The following is a 21,295-nucleotide window of genomic DNA, read 5'->3' as shown; positions in this document are numbered from 1 at the left end:
ATATATATACTACATGTACAACTGTCCCATGCTAAGACAGAAAGGGGAATATTTGAAATTGTATCTATTATTATTATTTTTATTATTATTATGTTCAGTGAAAGTCATTGTGCTGTATTATGAGACAGGTTTAATACATACGGACTCATATTTTTATCAGTTTATAACAAAGTGCATATAAATAATGCTTACCCAGTGAAGACTGTTTTTGCAATTATTTCTATCCTTACCATGTTCATGAATGTATGAATGTACATGGAAGCTACTAGCAGTTTGTTTTATATTAAAAATCTACATATGTGTTTGTACTGGAAATGTCCCGTACCTTTAAAAGGGCCACCAAAGCCTTCTGATAATCTCCAGATGTGTCATCGATGATATTCTTCTCAAGATCAGTTTTATATTCTGTGAAATAATTATAAATGACATTCATTTTACAAAAAAAAAATCAATACATAAGAAAACTAACTGTAGTTGGCCAGATATTACCCTGTGTATGATGTCAAAAATCAATCTAATTATTACTAGACATGTTGGAAGATTACTGCAGATAACCTAATGATCTTCTGGCCTCTGCATGTGATCATCTCAAACTATACTATCAAGCACCTGTAATATTGGAAGAGAACTGGCTGCTCAGTCCAAACATCAAGCAGCTGTGTCTTCTCCAATATGGTCACTTATATGTGTGACCAAATTGGACTCTGATCCTGTTGTTTGGCATTTGGGTTGAGCAGAGGATCATACCATGGGTGGTCAGCATTTATCATGGAAAACGAGAGCAGAGTATTTCCACCATTCTTGATAAACAATTAACCTACTGAATTTTCAAGGGAGACAAATGAACAATCAGACAAAAATATTTAGTAAACAAGGTAGCAATTGGCTGTTTATCTATTAAAAAGTCATTCAACATAGTCTAAACTAACATTGTACAACGTACTATCAAGCTTGAGTGACAGGGTAATCCAACAATTATGGATCCCTTTGGCAATCGATTAGATACCTTCTTTGTAGACTTTCTTGATTTGCTTTAATTGTTGATTAGTTCTTGTTATAATTATTTCATTGAGCGTGTCCTCATTTGTCCCAAGACCCTGTTAAAAGAATTAAGTTATGTAAGAAGACAATTTATTCATGCATTTTCTATCCATAGTTTTATATAAAGGCAATCATGGAGGGATGCAAGTATCTGCAGTGCAAGCAGGGCAGGGGCCAGAGTTTGATATGGGTCTATCATTAGATACTTTTGAAACAAAAACAAAATTGTGAACCCTGTATTTCAACTTTACCTTATTGCTAACTCTGTCATCATCATCTTATAGCATATGGGAATTTCCATCCAGACAGTAGGCCTGCACTGTGATCCTTTAATTCCACAAATTATCATGGTTTATTTTTGTCTTCGAAATATATAGCAAAGATAATTTGTCAAGACTGATGGTCGGAATGGACTACCATATGGCATGTTATACCGCCAGAACCGTAACTATAAAAATCAACACCTGGGGCAGAAAGGAAAACTGATGCCTCCTAAACCTCACCTGTAAGCAAATATACTTAACATAGTAATATCTTGCACCCCTCTTCTGCTTTGCACCCTGGGAGCACAGCCCAAGTTATGACCCTGCATAGCGCCACTTCTCCTACTGCCTTCACTGTAAAGCTATTAAATTCCATTCACTTATTATTTTTCATATCACCATTTCTAAATTTCCATACCACTTTTTTTCCACACACAAAACCTAGTAGGTTAATGCTAATATTCATATTTTTATCTGCCACTCTCTTTTTGCCCAAGATGTACCCACAAAAGTAAACTAATGTATATTCCCCCAACTAATCAATTTGTGAGATTTATTGAAAATTGGAAAATGTATTATTCAATAACCCACATAGGGGTGGGCTGCATATGGATGAGGGCAATTCATCAAAATTTACAAAATCGTTCAGGCTTCAGAGGAGCTTAGAATATATATAATAGTGATTTAAAAAATACCTTTGTTGCAGCTTTTAGCTCTTTGGCATCAAACTGTGCTGGGGTTTTCAACATATCCAACATGATATCTTCAAGCTTACCAGAGAAAAGTGTTTTTACAGCATCTTCCAGAGACTATAACATAATTATAAGCAAATTGTTATTATGACTCTGATATATATGTAAAGTATGTAAGTAATCATTTTCAATTGAGTTGTCGAGTTACATGTAATATTTTTCTTATCTATTAGAGATTCTAGACACCTATGGCACATTCTAAAATATTTAAACAATTGATCAATGCTGTATAAAAGTACATATAGGTATTACTATTATTAATTTCTATTACAATTTAGATTTATTTCAATTTCTGTTACAATATTTGTTACTATATTATTTGTGCTACATCAAATTATGTATGTTGAAGAAAAGCAAAGTGACTAATATCTTCAAACCTATTTTTAAAGGCTTTTCAATTAAATATAACCGCAATGTATAGCAACTGGTGGGCTGGCATGTCTCATGGCATGGGAGGGCTTACTCGGCCTGTAGGTCTGCAATATATCGAAGAGCTATGAACACAGCCGAATATGCATCTCTTCAGCATGAAAAAGTGCAAGCTGGGAGTATATAATATAAATTAGAAGCATTTTTTTTTTAAGAGGACGTTTCCAAATAATATATATTATATTGCATAATTATATGCCACATACAATGAAAGAACACTCAGCCTTATTCATAAGGCTCACCAAGACTCTACCTAACATTGTTAGTCCTCCATGCCTAGAAAGTATTCAACAGAGTCTATTTAGTTATTGTTTATATATATATAGCTTATCTATATATCTATTTATTTAAGCTAGCCTCCACGTATGCATTGCAGTTTGATGTTGGATAGAGAAAATTGGAAAAGAGAAGAACTTTCCATGTTAGATGTTAAGAATAAGATATGGTGGATTTTGGCTATAGAGGAGCTACACACCTGCAAAACTCTGGTATTTAAAGACATGCGATCCCCTGGTTACTCACTAACTCATTGATAACGCATTTAATTTAATTTAAGATCCAATATCATTTATAAAGTGAGGGGTCGACCCTGGACTTCAAGATAAAATATCATTAATTTCCCCAATCATTAATCATAAACTTTTTATAAAATATATATTTTCTAGATTTCCTTTTTTCTCTCTCACTTGCTCTCTCCATTACACCTACAAATCTACAAACGGAGGTCAGAAAATCTATTCCCAGAGACTTGTTCCCAGCTAAAATCCATGTTTATGTTTGCTTCTGCCTTATGATTATCAATTTATATAAGCTTTGACGCTGGCATTCTAAACTCTAAACTGAGAATAATGACACTCCTGTATTAACAATACATGGAGTATGTTTTTTTTATTCTGTATGGTCTCTGATAAAATGATGTCAAATATAAAAGCATTGCAAAAGTCCAAAAAAACTAAACCTCATTTAGAATTGTATTGTTACACTAATTACCTTTCCAGTTTGCTTATGGTAAGTTTCTTTAATCTCTTGACGTTGTTCGTTGGTTCTTTTAGTTAGAATAGCAATAATAGATTCAACATCTAAAGACACATATAAAAAAAAGAGAAAACATTTAAAGAAAAATACATACATGGTCAATGACATGATTAATAGTTGTTATAGTGATGCTTTACATCACATAGGTGGGACTGTGCCTTGCTTTGACCCTAAAATTTAAAAAGATAGTTCTTTTGATTTTAAATTCATAGAACTAACCTGACAAGTACACAATGCCCAAATCAGTTTCTGTTTAATCCATGACAATTTTATGAGAGCATCACTTACAATTTGTTTAAAATTGTGAGCAGGAGAATATTGCTGGAATTTTAAAAAAATTGAAATCAATCATACATACAGGAACCCAGTCTTCAAAACTTCAAAAACACAAATCACTGTTTATATCTAAGGAGAAGGAGAACTAAGGACTTTTGTTTTTAGTACTGGGAAAACTACATCTTTTTTTACATTTGCTATGCGTCATCCTATAAAGCAAACTGAAAAACATGTACTCGTTCATGCCCACATCTTGTTTAAAAATGCTATTGTAAGGTCAATGATGTTTGCATTGCTACACTGTACAAAATACACAGGTCTGGATAAGTTCACCCTTTACTAATATAGCCGGAAGATGAGCTGTACATGAGCTGAATACATGGGGGTATATTTACTAAACGGCGGGTTTGAAAAAGTGGAGATGTTGCCTATAGCAACCAATCAGATTCTAGCTGTCATTTTGTAGAATGCACTAAATAAATGAAAGCTAGAATCTGATTGGTTACTATAGGCAACATCTCCACTTTTCCAAACCCGCCGTTTAGTAAATCTAGCCCATGGTGTCTCTGTTGATTTTAAGACAGTTCAAAACTGGAGCGAAAACTGTTGCAGGAAAGCAGTAAGTGTAAAGTAAATGCTACCTGCAATATGTTCCTGTAAATTGTCATTTGCAGCACAAAAGCCCACATAAATCCTCATTATAGTTTGATAAAAAGATTTACCAATGTTGGGAATTATGCAGAGTGAGTACTATGCCACTATGGCGTTGCGTGTATTGTGTGATGCAGATAAGCGTGATTCTGCAACTTACGTGAGCCTGCGCCTGGATAGGTGGGATGAGGGCATAGTAACTTAGGCCAAGTAGAATAAGGGTGTGGTAGCATAATTGCAAACAGATGCAGACTAGGAAAAACACATTTACACCTGGGAAAGTCATACTATATGTGGGTGGTCAGGGACAGGTGTAAATACCTGACGATGATAATGATGATGATGGCTGTTTATGAATTCTCTACTGAACCTGGTTGGAGCTTTTTCCGTCATTTGGACATATAAAATGCTTTGTTGTGCATATTTAAGCAAAAAAAAATTTGTACACAAGAAGCATTGTTTCTGGTGTATTAGAGAGGATTTTTAAGTTTTATTTATGGCTAATAGCAAATGTGCTTATTAATAATAACAGCAAGTGTCATAAAATACATGCAGGAGGTAGGATACAAAGGCGCATAGATGGTCAAGGTGGCAGAAGACAAGGAAGCAGTTTATGAGAGTTTATAATCTAATCTAATGTGAAGGGGTGCGGCTGAGACAAGAGGGTAGTGACATGGAGTGAGAATGTGGACATAGAGAGGCTTGGTCAGAGAGGGTGGAATTAGACGGAAGACTGGTTGGCTTTGATGTAAGAGGAGTCTAAAACATTAGAGTCTAATTGAACGTGGCAGTGTAATCCATAGGTGGGGAATGGCACAGGAGAAATCTTGGAGACAGGAGCTTGATGTGACTATCTGTGGGGAGTTGAGCCATTTTCCATTGGCAGAGTGGAAAAGCCAGGAGAGAGTGTGGAGTGTCAAAGATGTAGTAGCGAAGGAGTGGCTGAGGCCTTTGTAAGTAAGGAATATGAATTTAAATTGGATTGTAAAGGATATGGGGAGCCAATGTAGAGATAGGTAGAGTTGGGAGGCAGAAGCAAAGCAGCGGTAGAGGAAAATCAGTCTTAGTGCAACAATGGGGAAAGAATGAAGGAGAACTGAGTGTACTACCTCTTTATAGCTGTTTAAACAAACAAACATAGAATAGTTCTAGGTTGGTTGTTGTTTTTTTTACCTATGTTCTGATGTTCTGATTGCAGGGCTTGCTAAGCTACATTGCACATACAAGCACAATCAAAGCAGTAAAATGTTGCTGAGACTTATAATTAGTTAGTGTCAATGTTGTATCGCTGTCAAGAGCCCCATACATTCTCACCTTTTGCAGCCACTGCCTTTTCCAATGCATTGACATCCTCTAAAGGATTGTACCTGGGTCGAGGTGGGATATTAGATCCAGCTTGTACTTCATTAGCTTCCTATGTATACAAATGGTATTTTACATTATTTTACAGTGAATTTGTATGTTAACATAAAATTATACACAAATTCATAAAACACTTCATAAATACTTCTTGTAAGAAACATTTTTTTCATGGCACTAAATAAAATATGGGGATTAATCCATACTTACCAACCTTCTGTTCTTCAAATATGGGAGCCTGCGGAGGAGGTGGGTGTAACGGGGCGGGGCTCCAAAATGTGCGTCATTTTGGACCCGCCCCCATAATGTGATGACGCAAAACGCGTCATATTACAGCGGGGAAAAACGCTGCGATTCCATTTGGGATTTAATTCTGCCCACTTCACTAGGAAGTGGCCAGAATTATCCAGATGCGGGAGATTGCCACACTCCCTTGGGAGTCCGGGAGACTCTCGCAAAATGCGGGAGTCTCCCGGACATTCCGGGAGAGTTGGCAAGTATGGATTAATCTTAGTAGTACAATCTCAGTAGCCAGTGAGAGGTGATGTCAAGATGATTGTACTCAAAGTGGTACGCAGACCCCATATTTTGGATTTAGATCTAAAACCATCTACGTGTTTGGTTTTGGCCACAAAAACTTCATGTATTTTGGTTTGGGTTTTGGATCTGGATTTCATAAAAAAAAATTGTGAAAACAGGTAAAATCATGTAATTTTGACATGTTTTTGTTCCTATATTAGTATTGATAGCATTAACACTCATTTAGTCATTTACAGTCTAGTTTATAATGACTACCTAACAACTGTCAATATTTTCACCAATATTGGCAAAAAGGCTGCAGTGAGCTGGCTGGCTAAAAATAGTACAGAGCAGCAGCACAAACACATGGCAGTTTATTAAAAGCATACTTGCCAACTCTCCCGCATTGTCCGGGAGACTCCCGCATTTTGCGAGAGTCTCCCGGACGAGTGTGGCAATCTCCCTGATAGGAAGGGGGAAAAATTTAGTTTAAACGCCGCGATTCACCCGGAATCGCGGCGTTTAGCCCCGCCCCCACTGTAAAATGACGCGATTTGCGTCATTCCGTCACGGGGGCGGGGCCAAAATGACGCGATTTCGCAGCCCCGCCCCCTGCACGCCCACGTCCCAGCCGGCATCTCCCGGAAGAAAAAAAAAAAATGTTGGCAAGTATGATTAAAAGATATGATCCCTATGAAACACAAAGACACAACATTGGTATAGGAAAGCAGTTTAATGTGTAAAGGACACTTTTGAAACATACACGAAGAGCACTGTCTGATAGGATGGTCTTTTTAGAAAAGAAGATTTACCAAGGTGGGCCTCACCCATTATTTTCAATGTTAGACAGCATTTGTGACACATTGTAGACAGAGAGAGCAATAGCAGTAATACAAGCTCTTAAGACAGATAGCTGCTGCAATAATAGTCATTTTAAAAAATGAAGATAGACCAAGATATCTTGTACCCAGAAGTGAAATGGTTTGAGAAAAACCACATACACAATATTTTTAATATTAGACAGCATGTGTTACACATTGTAGAGAGGCAGTAATAAAATTCCATTAGAAGAGTTGCAGTTGTAGCAATACACATTATAGACAAGATGACAGACCAAAGCTGGCAAAAGGTTTAATGTAAAATATTGCAAGATGGATTTGTCCTTGGGTCCTCCCACTGACTCGTATGTTAGAAAGGACATTCATATATTAACAAACCAAGCACTTCTGATACAGGTCATGCCACTTTTGAGGCTGAATTGCTGGATTTGTTTACACCCCTACAAAAGAGAACTTTTGGTTATTGCTTTTTGAACTGTAGAATAGATAAGGATATCATCACCCTCAACATCATCATCATCATCATCATCACCACTGATGTCAATATCATCATCACACAATATTAGTTCACCTCCACTGGAATCCAGCGTTAAAGATTCTGTTTGTAATTGGTGGCAACAACAATATTCCTCATTTTTCATGAACACCAGTTTTTCAACATTTTTGGGAAAGTAGCTTCTTACAACGATCGCTCACAATGTTCCTTGCTATGCTAAGCACTCTTTCCCAAGAACACACTGGAGGGTGAGCATCTTAAGTGCACAATAGCTGGTGCAAGGGGCTCCAAATTGCTTTTGTTTTCTCCCGGAATTCAAAGGGACTGCCTTAGATGCTAATTTGCACATTATCATTAAAGTAATCCTACACTATTCTACTAATACATGTATCAGACTGTGGCATGATATATGGGTCAATATATTTCTTTTAAGCATGATCAGATGTGATAATAACCTTTTACATTGGTTCACTGTGTTGACTCCTAAAAGGCCAACATACATAGCAGAACTGCTTACTTTCATCTCCTCGTTCAGCTTCTTCTGCTTTTTCAGTAGTTTGATTAGGGATGTGACTTGACTCATGTTAGGAGTGTCTGATTTTACTTAATTTGTTAAAAGGTCAAATATCAAATGGTTTGAGTAGCTTGCATGAAAATGACCTCTCCCTTTCTCATGGCTTGCTGTATATATAGGTCTTGATGGCTTGTTGCTGTTCTTCTAGTCGCTGAAACATATAATGTGTGGAATTCCACCTTGTTACTACCCCTTGCTTTAGTTGGTGGTATGGCAGATCATATTTTTTGCCTCTGCTGCAATGTCGTTGAATGGCGAAAATACCTCAAAATTTTATGGGTCACAGACAGCATTTCTAAGCACTGACCTCTCATTTATTAATAGATTCTGAACAACCAAATTTATTGTTTGTGCAAAGCATGGTACGTGTCATATACAGGGTGTGATTCATGTTCACATGTAAGGCCATTTGCTGCCGTATCTTGCAGGAGTTTGCATGCTCCAGGACGGGACTTACTCTAATGAATATAATTTCATGCAATTCATATCTGAACGTAAATGACACTTACGACTGCCTACGACTTAAATGCGGAACTAGTGTGGGAAGGGGTGAATGAATGTAGGCAATGTACAGTGCGTTTCCCATGCAGATGCTGTACAGTACTGGGTTTCTCGTAAGTACACTTTTTTAGTCATATCATTTGCACCAGCTACAGGACAGGTGTAGTGCTGACTATAGTGATGACTGACACTGCATCATATTTGTGTTAAAGGCTAGACATATGCATGCCAATAGATCACAAAACGTGTATGTAACTAATAAAAGCCATTAAAAAGCATTGTATATGCGTACTATGCATTAAGAGCATTCTGATTTATGTACAGTATATAGTGTAAAAATGTGTTTTAAAAAACATTTTTTGAAGCATAGATTTTAATTCATGATTATAGCAGGGGCGGACTCAGACATTTGCCCTACTCGGGGCGATTTTAGGGGGGCGATTTAGGCCCCGCCCCCTTTCTGTGTTCTAAGGCTGCCGGCGGCTGCACAGTATGTGCAGGTCCGTTCAGCAGTGACAGTGTGCTGTCCCGCTGCTCTGATTGTGTTTAAAACACAATCAGAGCAGCCGGGCAGCATACTGTCACTGCTGAACGGACCTGCACAGTGTGCAGCTGTCGGCAGCAAGCCCCTGGATCCGCCACTGGATTATAGTAATAAGAATTCTGTTCTGTTTGCTAACATATGGTGTGTAATGTTTAGGCAGAGCTTATTTATACTCAGATGTAAATCAAAATACATCTTGAGATCTGCACTCTTTTGAACACGGGTGAAATTAGGCTCAAGTTCCGTACTCTTTTAACTGCAAGTTGCGTGCAAATTGCGTTTGACTATGAATCAGGCCCTCAATGTTCGCTCCATTATATAGGCAATGAGATGCACATCCAATGCTAACATAGCTGTCATGGCATTAGTGATCTGCTGTGCAACAGAATGCTGGCTGCAATATTTGGTTCCTCTTGCAAATCCATACTTAATAGACAATTGTTGTTTAAAACTATGCTTTATTTTCTTGGACCCATTCTGTATAGAAGCTTCACCCCCAGCAGCAGTGCAGATGTAGTGCACAAGAATGCCTCTTGGGAATAATGGATTGCATTAGGGGAGTCAATTTGCATTGAAAATGGGATGCTGGATTAAGTACTAATAAAGAGGAGGTTGATGATGAAGGTGTTGATGGTGCATGAGGTGTCTATTCATTCTTCTGCTAGCTGATGTTAGACTGATTTTTCACTCTTTGATAAACTATTTGAATGAACTCGCTGCACATGTAATAACAGGGGGGCAGAACGGTGGCACAGTGGTTAGCACTTTTGTCTCACAGCGCTTCCCTAATAGGACCTTATCTATGTGGCGTTTGTATGTTTTCCCTGTGTTTCATCTGGGTGCTCCGGTTTCCTCCCACACTCCAAAAACATACCGATTTGTAGCCTGCTTTTTTACATTTTCTTCCCGCATGACCATGAATGACAAGAGGAGCTTGTGGCTGTTACCACACCAGGTTAACACCCAATGAGATGTTCAGATGTCCATGCTACGGCCCCTCACAGAATTGCCTTCAGAGTGAAGCACTTTTAAAAGCAAGCAATATATATTTTTGAGGTGTGCTATTCATAGTCAAAAACACACCCTGGTTTTTGTCCACTAAATAGTTCACATGTCAGTGATACTGCCGCTCATACTAATGACTTCAGATTGAAAACTTGGATTTTAAAAGGAAGAAATAATGTTTTTGTCCACTCATAATTAGTTTACTAACATACTGTTACTACCAGTAGTCTACTCTTTACTCTATCACACCCACTTATCCAGCACACAATTCCAGCAGACTGATTTGTAATAAACTGTAAAGATATGTGCAGTAAAATCATAGCTATTTCAATAGACTCTACAACCCACTTTATGAGCACACAATTGTAGCTAACAACCTCCCCACATGCTATCAGTTTTTAAATGACAGTTGAGAATAGGAGGGAGGGATATATATAGAAGATATAGATTCAAAAGTCGCAAGATCCAGTTTTACCCGGAAATGACGCTTTGCCTCATTTTCAGATACAAATTTTGTGCAAGAGACAGAGTGATAACTCGGTTCTACTTGGAACTCCAAAATTTAGGTCTGTCAGATTTATCCAAACCACTCATCTCTATGGAGAACAGACAATTCTATGAACATACATGTTGTTATCAGAGATATAGTGAAGTAACAGGAGATCTCCATACAAATACACTCACCCCTCCCCCCCCTCCTATCCCACTCTCCCTCTCTGCTACAGATCCCATCCCCTCTCACCTTCTTCGCTCCTTCTCCCCCACTGTCTGCGCTTACTTAGCTCACCTCTTCAACCTGTCTCTCTCCACTGGTACTGTCCCCTCCTCCTTCAAACATGCCCTCATCTCTCCTATTCTAAAAAAACCTAATCTCGATCCCACCACACTCGCCAACTACCGCCCCATTTCTCTTCTCCCCTACGCCTCTAAACTTCTCGAGCATATTGTTTGCAACCGCCTCACCTGTCACCTCTCTGACAATTCCCTCCTTGACCCTCTCCAATCTGGCTTCCGCCCCCTCCACTCTACTGAAACTGCCCTGACCAATGTAACAAATAATCTCATCTCTGCTAAATCCAGGGGTCACTTCTCCCTGCTCATCCTCCTGGACCTATCCGCAGCCTTTGACACCGTGGACCACCCCCTCCTCTTGCAGACACTTCACTCTCTCGGTCTCTCTGGCTCTGTCCTTACATGGTTCACCTATCTCGCCAACCGCTCTTTCTCTGTATCTATGTCCGGTTCATCCTCCCCCCCTCTGCCCTCCCTGTAGGAGTCCCTCAGGGCTCTGTTCTTGGCCCTCTACTCTTCTCACTCTATACTTCCTCCCTTGGTGCTCTCATCACCTCATTCGGCCTTCAGTATTACCTATACGCCGATGATATTCAACTTTACATCTCTTCTTCTGATCTTTCCCCTCCCCTCCTCTCTCGTGTATCTGACTGCCTCTGCCATCTCCTCTTGGATGTCCTCTCGCTTTCTCAAAATTAACATTGAAAAAACAGAACTTATTGTTTTCCCTCCGTCTAAGTCCTTATCCCATCTGGATCTCTCCATCACTATTAACAACTCCACCATTTCCTCCGTCCCCCAACTACGCTGCCTGGGCGTCACCCCCGACTCCTCCCTCTCTTTTACCCCCCACATTCAATCTCTTGCGCAATCCTGTCGCTTTCAACTTCGTAACATTGCCCGCATCCGGCCCTTCCTATCTAATGAAGCAAACAAAACTATTATCCACGCGCTCATCATTTCCCGGCTGGACTATTGCAATCTTCTCCTCACCGGCCTCCCCCGCTCTCGCCTTGCCCCCCTTCGTTCTATACTTAATGCGATGGCGAGGCTTATCTTCCTTTCTCGCCGCTCCTCTTCTGCCTCCCCTCTCTGCCTTGCCCTTCACTGGCTCCCCTTCCCCTATCGAATTCTTTTCAAACTTCTTACCCTCACCTACAAGGCCCTCTCCCAGTCTACTGCCCCCTATATCTCCAATCTCCTCTCCATCCACACTCCCGCCCGTTCCCTGCGCTCGGCCAATGACCGTCACCTCTCCTCCACTCTAATAACCTCATCCCACTCCAGAATTCAAGACTTCTCCCGAGCTGCCCCCTTGCACTGGAATGACCTCCCTCGCTCCATCCATCTATCCCCTAACTTGTGCTCCTTCAAACGGGCACTCAAAACTCATCTCTTCCTCAAGGCTTACCAGCCCTCCACTTAACCCTCTTTCCATGCTCGCTCTCATCTCCTGGATCCTCCTTTGAAAAGGGTGCGCTTGCTCCCCTCCTCTGACTCCCTCTGTGCCGATTGTCTGTTGCCCTCCCTTTAGGATGTAAGCTCTAATGAGCAGGGCCCTTCTCCCTCCTGTCTCTCTACCTTCTCTTCTGCTCCAACCTCAATATTCTTGATTTTCCTGGAGCATCTGAAGTCTCGGTATTACTCGTTTATTGTTCTGTACTGTTATTCCCTGTACTGTCCATTGTTTGTACTGTGTTCGGCGCTGCGGAAACCTTGTGGCGCCTTATAAATAAATAATAATAATAATAAATAATAATAATACACTACATAGTAGAAAAACACATAACACCAGATAAGCAAATTGTTAATCCATGTCTAGTAACTAAGCTTGTGGAATGAACTTTTGGCAGCTTGAAATAAACAGTGCATAAATGATTTCCTGACCCTACAGGACTGTCCATATAATTACATATCATTTGGGCTTCAACATTTGTGGCTAGATTTACTAAAAATCTTAAAAGGATAAGTGGAGGTTTTGTCCATAGCAACCAATCAGATTCTAGCAATCATTGAGCTAGTACATTGTAGAAAATGACAGTGTCACGATTATACTTTAACTGAAGTCTACTTGCAGGTATTGATGCTGCTAAAGAAGGAGGTGCAGAGTCTAAACGCGCCTCTGGTCTTCGCCAAGGACCCCCACAAGGGTGTTTGGAGTTTGGTTTCCTTTTTAGAAGTTTTACTAAATCTACTCCTTGGACTCAAACATTTGAAATTACCATTTGGGATCAGCCATTTGGGCTCAAGGACATTTGGACAACACGTCATTCAGTCTTCAGTTCATTTGGGTACCAACTCATTTTAGTACTGTGCATTTGGTACCAGGTCACATAGGCTTTAGTTCATATGCCTAATAACATTTAGACTCAGATATTTGGACATCAGTTTGTTTTGACTATGTTTTCTTCTCAAAATGATCGTAGTGACATAGATTATAAATTGTGAAATGGTGTTAGGGATTTGTGTTAGAGATTGGGATTACACATTAAGGATTGAGAATAAGAATTAAAAAGTGGGATTAGGATTTTTGATAGGGACTTGGGCTAGGGATTTAAATTTGGTACCTAAAATTACTGTATCCAGAATGCATAGTGACCAACTGAATGGTACCAAAATAAAAAAGAGAGTAAATAAATGCACCCAAATAAATTGTAGCCCAAATCTAATGCAGGCCAAATAAATGTATTTTCCAAACAATGTGGATCCCAATTGTAGTATATAAATATTATAGTAATACATATTTGTTGAAGAAATGCAGTTTTACTTACAGTACAGCTCACTTGGGTTTGCTGGGAGGCTTGCAGCATTTGTTGAACTACAGAACAAGTTGTTTGTTGCTCCATTTTCTAAAACAGCAATTGGAATGTGTTAGTAACAACTATATATGGCAGCATGGTGTAAGTTCAAATAATTATATAATTTGCAGAGTAAACAGATATGGTCTTTCACCAAGAAAAGTTTATTTTTAACTTGCATTTTATATACAGTATTTTTATTCATAGTTAAAGGCACTGTAACCTACCTGTTTCTCTACATTATATTTACAGAGGCAATACAGGTGAATATTTTATCTGTTTTTATGCTCTAGTGTGAATAAGAATTTGTATATTTGCATAACGCTGTCAGTCATTGTTCCAGTGATGTTTGACCATGCTTTACCTCCTGTGTACCTTCTTACATATTGTCACTTTAGGATCAGTTAATTTAAACATTACGTTTTTTACTCTGGTAATACTGTTTATTTATGTCTTAAAGAAGTCAACAGAGTTCCTCTGAAAAATCAAAACAAACAACATTTTTCCTTTCCATGAATAGTATACCGGATCTTAGATAATTACTCAAATTCTTTCTTATTATTGTGTGTAAACATCTTTGAATTTCATATGTATACATTATGTTTATACATTCTCTTGGTATGTGTCAAATTCATTGTTATGTTTTGAAAAAAACCCTAATAAAAATTACTTTAAAAAAAAAAAGTCAACAGAGTTAACTGGATCCAAGGACTGTATTCATTGTATCATTTAATGTCATTGATGTACATGTTAATCTTTGTATTAAATAGAATTGACCACAATGTATAATGTTTTCATGCATAAAGTTCCCCTGTAAAGTGGAAAGAGCATCATTTGAAAAGTATAGATCAAGAAATCAAGTCTATTAACCCAAGAATGTGCTATTTTCCCCCTGAAGATCATTTAAGTCTCTCATCCTGCAACATAACTCATCTGATTTTTGCATGTGGGCATAATAGAAATGCATTAGTGCTCCTAGCCTGCACAGAGCAGAAGAGTCCAAATATTGCCCCTAGGAGTTGATATCATTTTTATCAACTGTGTTGAGAGGAGAGTGTCTAGCCCATGCAACTAAAAGGTCATACGCACTGTACACCCGCTCTCACACTTTAGACTTCCAAAGGGTGCATTGTACGTATATGTGTTTTCAACTTACCCTATATGTTACCTTTCCTATTTTGATATTTGTATTGTATTATGACATTGGTATTGTTTTGTATTTGAATATTGCCGGGTGGATTCTGGTCATTATAGGGAGCGTCCAGGTTAACATGTCCCAAAGAAGTGCTGCCGTACCATATCCGACCAGGACACAGGAGACCTAATCAGATGGCAGCCAAATTTTGGGTAAGGTAATGGAAGAGGTTAAATTTGAAGTCGCCTAGCTCTTATCCAGACCCATTTCCTTAGTTATCCTAAGTAGACAGTCCAGAGTAAGAGCAGCATGAGGGCCTGTGTGTGTGTGTGTGTGTGTGTGTGTGTGTCTTTGGGAAGGGACCACCCTGTAACAACCCTTTATCCAGTAACAACCCTTTATGACAGCTGCCAATCCCTGGTAGGATGCCCGGGAGTGCACTTAAGACCACACTGGCCCAACCCCATGAGCATGGGAACCAAACTATCCTTAAAAGGAGGGCTCCAGGTATAGATGGGATGTGTTCTGGTTGGGATAGTCTATGCATTGATGTTTAGTGTTCTAGTAGACTGAGCATCCTGTTATTGCTGTTAGAGATCACTCAAACTCCATGAGTCCTGTTACTTGGTGAGCAGGAAAACTTTGAACTTGACTCTTACCACACTGGTAGAGGGGTGAATATTGGGTCGCTCAGCTGGAACCATGGGATAAAAGCATCAAGATGACTACAGTCTTTTGGGCTACAGGGGTAAAGAATATTGAGTGTGATAAAATTAGTGAGCCAGCGTTAAGTGGGAGTAAATGGGCCAAAACTAAACTGGTATTCCCACATCCATTAAACCAAGAACAGACCTATATGAACATTTGCATGCACACAAAAATAAGTGCATAGCATACCAAATTGGCTTTTGGGTTGTGGAAATGCATTTTTGAAGCTTCAGAAATGAGTCTTAGAGGTTAGTCTAATGTCCTTAGGGTAAACAACCAACTGCTAATGCTAATAACTGTTAGGTCTTTCTCAAGGACATCAGACTTCTGCCTTTCCAGTTTTACCTGCAACATCCTTTGGACCCTATAGAATATTGTCTCATGACTCTTACATCTTATATTTTCTGGTAGGCAGACAGACTCCATTGTCACCATTGGGAAGTGTGTTACCTCTTCAGGGGAGGGCTGGAAAATTTTAGCCCGGAGGTGGGGGGGGGGGGGGGTGTCAAAAAAATCGAGTCAGGAGTCTATTAGGAACATTTTAAGGGAATAAAAATGCAGTTGGCCCAGTGACCCAGTCCAAGGTAGTCCCCTGCCCCCAGCCCAGGCTGTCCCTGTACCTGTTCATGTTGAGTGTTTGTTTTTAACCTTTTGATGATTAATTAGGCTGGGTACACACAACAGGTTTTTCAGCCAATTATCGGGCCAAACACCTGTAAACTGACTTATTCGGCCCAATATCCCAGTAGTGTGTACACTTACATGTTGATTGATAGTCATTCAAAAGCACTGATCATTGGTTAATTTGGTTGGTTGGTAAAACTAACAATCTCGGTCCAACTGCCTTCCGATCCTGCAGTGTGTATGCACTCACGATAACGATCTCTATAGAGATGACTGAGTCATGATCTTTTCAGCCGATACCGACAATGAACATGCCCCAGTGAATAAATGTAGAGAGTGCTGTAGATAGAATAATTCTGAAACTGAATATTTAATTTCAGAGTCACTGAAGCTAACAAAATTTGTAATGACATGTGGATAGCTATAACTAGGTGGTTAATCGGTGTGACAGGAATGAATGAATGAATACTGTGCTGTTGACTACAGGACCAGATAAAGAACACAGATCTGAAGATAAATCGTGTATAATGTATATGCATGTATATTAGCAGACTGATTCAGTCGTTTGTAAAATCGTTAGTGATAATAAATTGGTCGAAAGTTTTTGTAGTGTGTACCTAGACTTAGTGTATACCCAGCCTTAAAGTGAGGTAATGAACTATGTGCTCCTCCTTCCCTGTTTCATCTAAAACCATTGAGGATTAATACAGGACCAATGTAAAGTCTCCAGTCCTTTTAAGGAAACTGGTATTGGATTCATACATGCCTATTATTTTAGGAGTAAAGTAAGCACATTCATATAGGGGGAAACCACAGTGAAGATAGTGAATATAATATAGTCCATACGCTTGTCATCCTTCTAACCTGCAACTTTTGCTCAGTAAAAACTAGTTTTTGACAACTCTCAGAAATTGAAACCTGCAAAGTCCATTTCTTTCCCTTCTCAGAAACTGGGACACACCCGCTGGTTAGGTTTTAGTATCTCTTAACTTCTATAGAAATAACGTCATGCATTATATTGCATAGGCGTTTTCTGTAGTTTTATTGTCTCACTATTAGGCTAATTTAGTCAACTAAAGAGAATATTCACATAAGTTGCCTTTGTACAGTACAAGCTTTCTTTGAAGCTCTTTATGCTCCTTTTAAAATACTGTTGTGCAATATGTTGCGCAAGTAATTATGTAACTAATCTCAATCCTTGTATTGCTCAGTTTATATCCTTATATGAGTCACTTTGCCTATTTATGACTAATTAAACAGGGTTTATTAAGTAATATTTAGAAAAAATATTATTCTACTTTAAATGTGTTAATTCTCATCCTTATATCTCCATAATATAATATATTTTAAAGGATATTTAGGCTGTCATTGTTTTACAGTTACATTTTTTAAAATGATTTACATATAATTTACTAGAATCATATTAACTCCTAAAGTACTGTATATGCTGTGTGTATTCATACAGTACTCATAAGAGAAAATTTCAGATGCTCCATGGAGTATCAACAGATCTCTCTAACGATATAGGGATAATACCCCTCATTTATAAAGCAAACATTCATGTGTGCAGTTAAATGTGGGCATTTTTGCCATTTGGTCAAGGACATTTCAGTTATTATAATAATGTGAGGCAGTGGCGGACCTACTGTGGGTGCAGGTCTGCATCCTCTTTGGGGCCCATAGTTGAAGCGGACCTGGAAATTCCAGTGCTCCCCCCCTGTGAGAGGCCCCAGCGGAAGGTTCCCTGAACCCCTAGTTTCATTCACCCAGAAGCTACCGCTATTCTCTGTAAAGAGCAGAGCAGATTCCTCAGCTGATTAGTGCATGCTCCCCCTCTTATGAGTTACAGTGCCATTACCCGGCCTCTACCCAAGCTTTGATATGGAGCCTGGAGATGCACTGTTCTGCCTGTTTCGTTATAGCCATTTACAAACATAGCTCAAATCTGAGCTAAAACCAATCAGCACCTAGCTTTTATTTGTCTAGCTTAAGTTAGACAATGAAAACGAATGTCTGACTGGTCAAAATGAATTTAGTGCAGATTAACACATTTGAGCAATCTTCATCATCATCATTTATTTATATAGCGCCACTAATTCCGCAGCGCTGTACAGAGAACTCACTCAAATCAATGTTAACTAATAATCTTCGTTATGTTTTAACTGTGTATTGTAGCTTATAAACGTAAAATAGTTTATTGCTGTGTGTTCCTTAGTATTATTAGGTATTACAAAATATATATAATACCCCCTCTCCGTGGCTGAATTTGTGGCTTGGGACTGGTACCCAGAGGAGACTTACCAGGAGGACTGTTTAGCAACAAGGCTGGAATAGGGGGTTCAGAACCTGTGTGGAGAGGGAGTGTGACAGTTGGCAGTTTGTGGGTGACAGTTTGCACCAGAACCCTGAAGGAGGAGGGAGGTCCTGAGTATTAAGGGGGAAAATGCAATATATGCTACAAAGCATTAGAACTCTAGTGGAACCCCTGTAGAGACCCCAATTCAAAAGAGGAGTCCCAGGCAGAGGAAGGGGAGCTGTAGCAGGAAGCTACACTCTGAGAGAGGGTGTTAGAGATGTGTGTGCTTATGGAGCAGTTGCTGGGATGAGGGAGATGTCTCGCCTGTCAACATCCCTGTGAGTACCCCAAGAACTGACAGGGTGAGATAGGCTAAGTCAAATAAGTCTTCATAATGTGGATTCAGGAGAAAAGTAGAGAAACAGCCCACAATGTGCCTGCAAACAGAAGCAGGTAGAGGATGAATTGAGAGTGGAAGTAATGTGCAGCAGGAGTAAGGAGTTAGTGTTGTGGTAATGATCACCCTACCACCAAAGTGCATAATGTATCAGATAAAACCCATGCAGGAGGAGAAAGGGAGCTGTATATAGGGAGGTTATTTATACCCATGCCCATGAGCTAGCCAAGGCAAGAGAAGGAGGTACACTGCCTAACCTGTGCACCTCACACTACACACCGGGACAGGGGGTTACATATGTTTCTCGTAAAATAATGGATTTGACACATATATACTTTACAGTGACAGAACCATGCTTTACTGAAGGTAAAACTTCAAAAGACAATCTTAATATGGCACAGTTGCCAGTAGTCCCTAATTTCCAGTAGCCTAGGTTGGAAGACCGGACTCTGTACATGTTTGTCCCAAGAAACATCCCTATTTTTTAATATTGACTGTAGAGTACAAGTCTTCCAATTCTTTATATAAGATACAATTCTGCCTATAGATTCTTATTCTCTGGACTCTATAATAACTAATTATAGTCATTTAAAATACAAAATGGAGAGAGAGAGAGACAGAGATACAGAGAGACAGAGAGTATAACTATGTTTAGTGATCATGTAGTGATGGTGGCTGTAGTACACTGAGCTCTGTCTCTATCATACCATTCTTACATACACATGCCCAGTGGAAAATTGTCCCTGGGGTGGCCATATCAAGTTGGGTGTGTAATATCCCATGTAACTAGTATGTAGAGCGACAGTTCTTAAAGAATAAAACCAATAGACCCCTGTCACCGGAAGTTTTCTGCGTTGATAAAAGTCAACTCTTTCTTGTTTTTCTTTGCTAATTGCAGTAATAAGAGTTGCATCAAAATAATCTAAAAGTCACATAAGGGTGAATTCAGCAAAAAATATAGAAAATAGAACATTCTGAAGCAAATACTTATGATTTCACCAAACCTACATTCAAATGCTGGCAACTAAAATACTGATCTGCTCCAGAAGTATGCTTATAGTGAATATATTTATTGTTTCATAAATCAGTTGTCAATGCTTACGGCTTAAATTCATAAACAACAGTAATGTAAAATAAGCACTGAGGGATTGTTCTGTTTTAAGGAGGTACATTTCTGGCACATTTCTAAAGCTTTACTGATATCAAAAGGTGCAGTCTAACATGTCATGTTAAAGGGATACAAGCCACTATAATTTCGTAATTATTGCCTATGAAAATCATGCTAGCAATAATTAATAATTGTCAGTAATTAATGTATTACTATAAACTGGTGATTTGGCACATAGATATCTGTAAACATATGGTCAAAACACAAATGCAATTAAATCAACCCTGCATTTCTGAAAAATGCAATCAATAGCATTTTTGGTTTTCTTTACTCACATAATAATGGTCCACAGTGCGTCTGCATTGTAACTAGTGTAGTAAGAATGATCATTATTCCTTACTCAAACTTATCAAACAAAAAAAGTAGTTGTGTGCAATAAATAAATCATACCTTTCTATAGTATCAGTCTTCTGTTTAGATCGCAGCCAGACAAGTATTGTCACTTCAAACAAAGACCTACTTTATATCATTTTTAGGAGCCACACCTAAGGAAAAAAAAATACCTTCATCAATTGGTTATGACAGAGAACGTGTTTAAACAACTATTTCTGTAGGGAGGAAAAGTTTGTTTAACAAAATGAGCAAATTGCAGAGCCTTGCTATAGGTATGTAGATGTTCTCATACTAAAAACACTTGCACAGGTCTCTCAACATAATTTGCACATCCTCACTTATGAAGCAACATTGCCAGGTTGTTTTCACAAAAAAACATGTCAGATAGGTAGATAGGTGACAATGCATAGCAGATGTACAACAATGCACACTGCTGGGACAATACATAGGAAAAGTAGCAAGTTTGGGAAACATGTTTTATATATTAAGAAATTATTTGGTGAATGGACCAAAAATGCTATTTAGAAAATAAGATTTGTTGCTTTGTCGCGTTGTTGTTATGTCGTGTTGTAGCGAGATTTCCTTCCAGCAGTTTGTTTACAACTAAAAAATGGTGTTTTCAATATTTGTCACGCTGTCGCTTTGTCGCATTGTCACGATGTCGCTATGTGGTCTAATAGGTTACTTTTTTTTCGACACTAAATAAAAATGTAAGATTTGCCAGCTTTACCTCGAGAGCTATGGAAGATATTCGCCAAAC

The 21,295-nt window shown here is 38.8% G+C and overlaps 1 protein-coding gene across 1 annotated transcript in view; it reads right to left on the bottom strand.

The window, feature by feature from the left end:
* Positions 1–20,700, bottom strand: part of LOC142154962 (annexin A1-like) — a 28,520-nt gene extending 7,820 nt beyond the window's left edge. The window contains exons 1-7 of the mRNA XM_075210986.1: positions 20,593–20,700; positions 13,848–13,925; positions 5,762–5,861; positions 3,476–3,564; positions 2,000–2,113; positions 1,007–1,097; positions 326–405 (exon numbers count right to left, since the gene is read on the bottom strand). Coding sequence (XP_075067087.1) covers positions 326–405; positions 1,007–1,097; positions 2,000–2,113; positions 3,476–3,564; positions 5,762–5,861; positions 13,848–13,922 — 549 coding nt within the window. The 5' untranslated portion in view covers positions 13,923–13,925; positions 20,593–20,700. The remainder of the gene's footprint in view (positions 1–325; positions 406–1,006; positions 1,098–1,999; positions 2,114–3,475; positions 3,565–5,761; positions 5,862–13,847; positions 13,926–20,592) is intronic.
* Between the last annotated feature and the right edge of the window lie 595 nt (positions 20,701–21,295).

This window comes from Mixophyes fleayi, chromosome 1 (genome assembly GCF_038048845.1).
Source record: "Mixophyes fleayi isolate aMixFle1 chromosome 1, aMixFle1.hap1, whole genome shotgun sequence".
Taxonomy (NCBI): Eukaryota; Metazoa; Chordata; class Amphibia; order Anura; family Limnodynastidae; genus Mixophyes; species Mixophyes fleayi.
The sequence above is the reverse complement of the archived record's forward strand: the minus strand, read 5'-3'. Positions and strand labels throughout refer to the sequence as shown.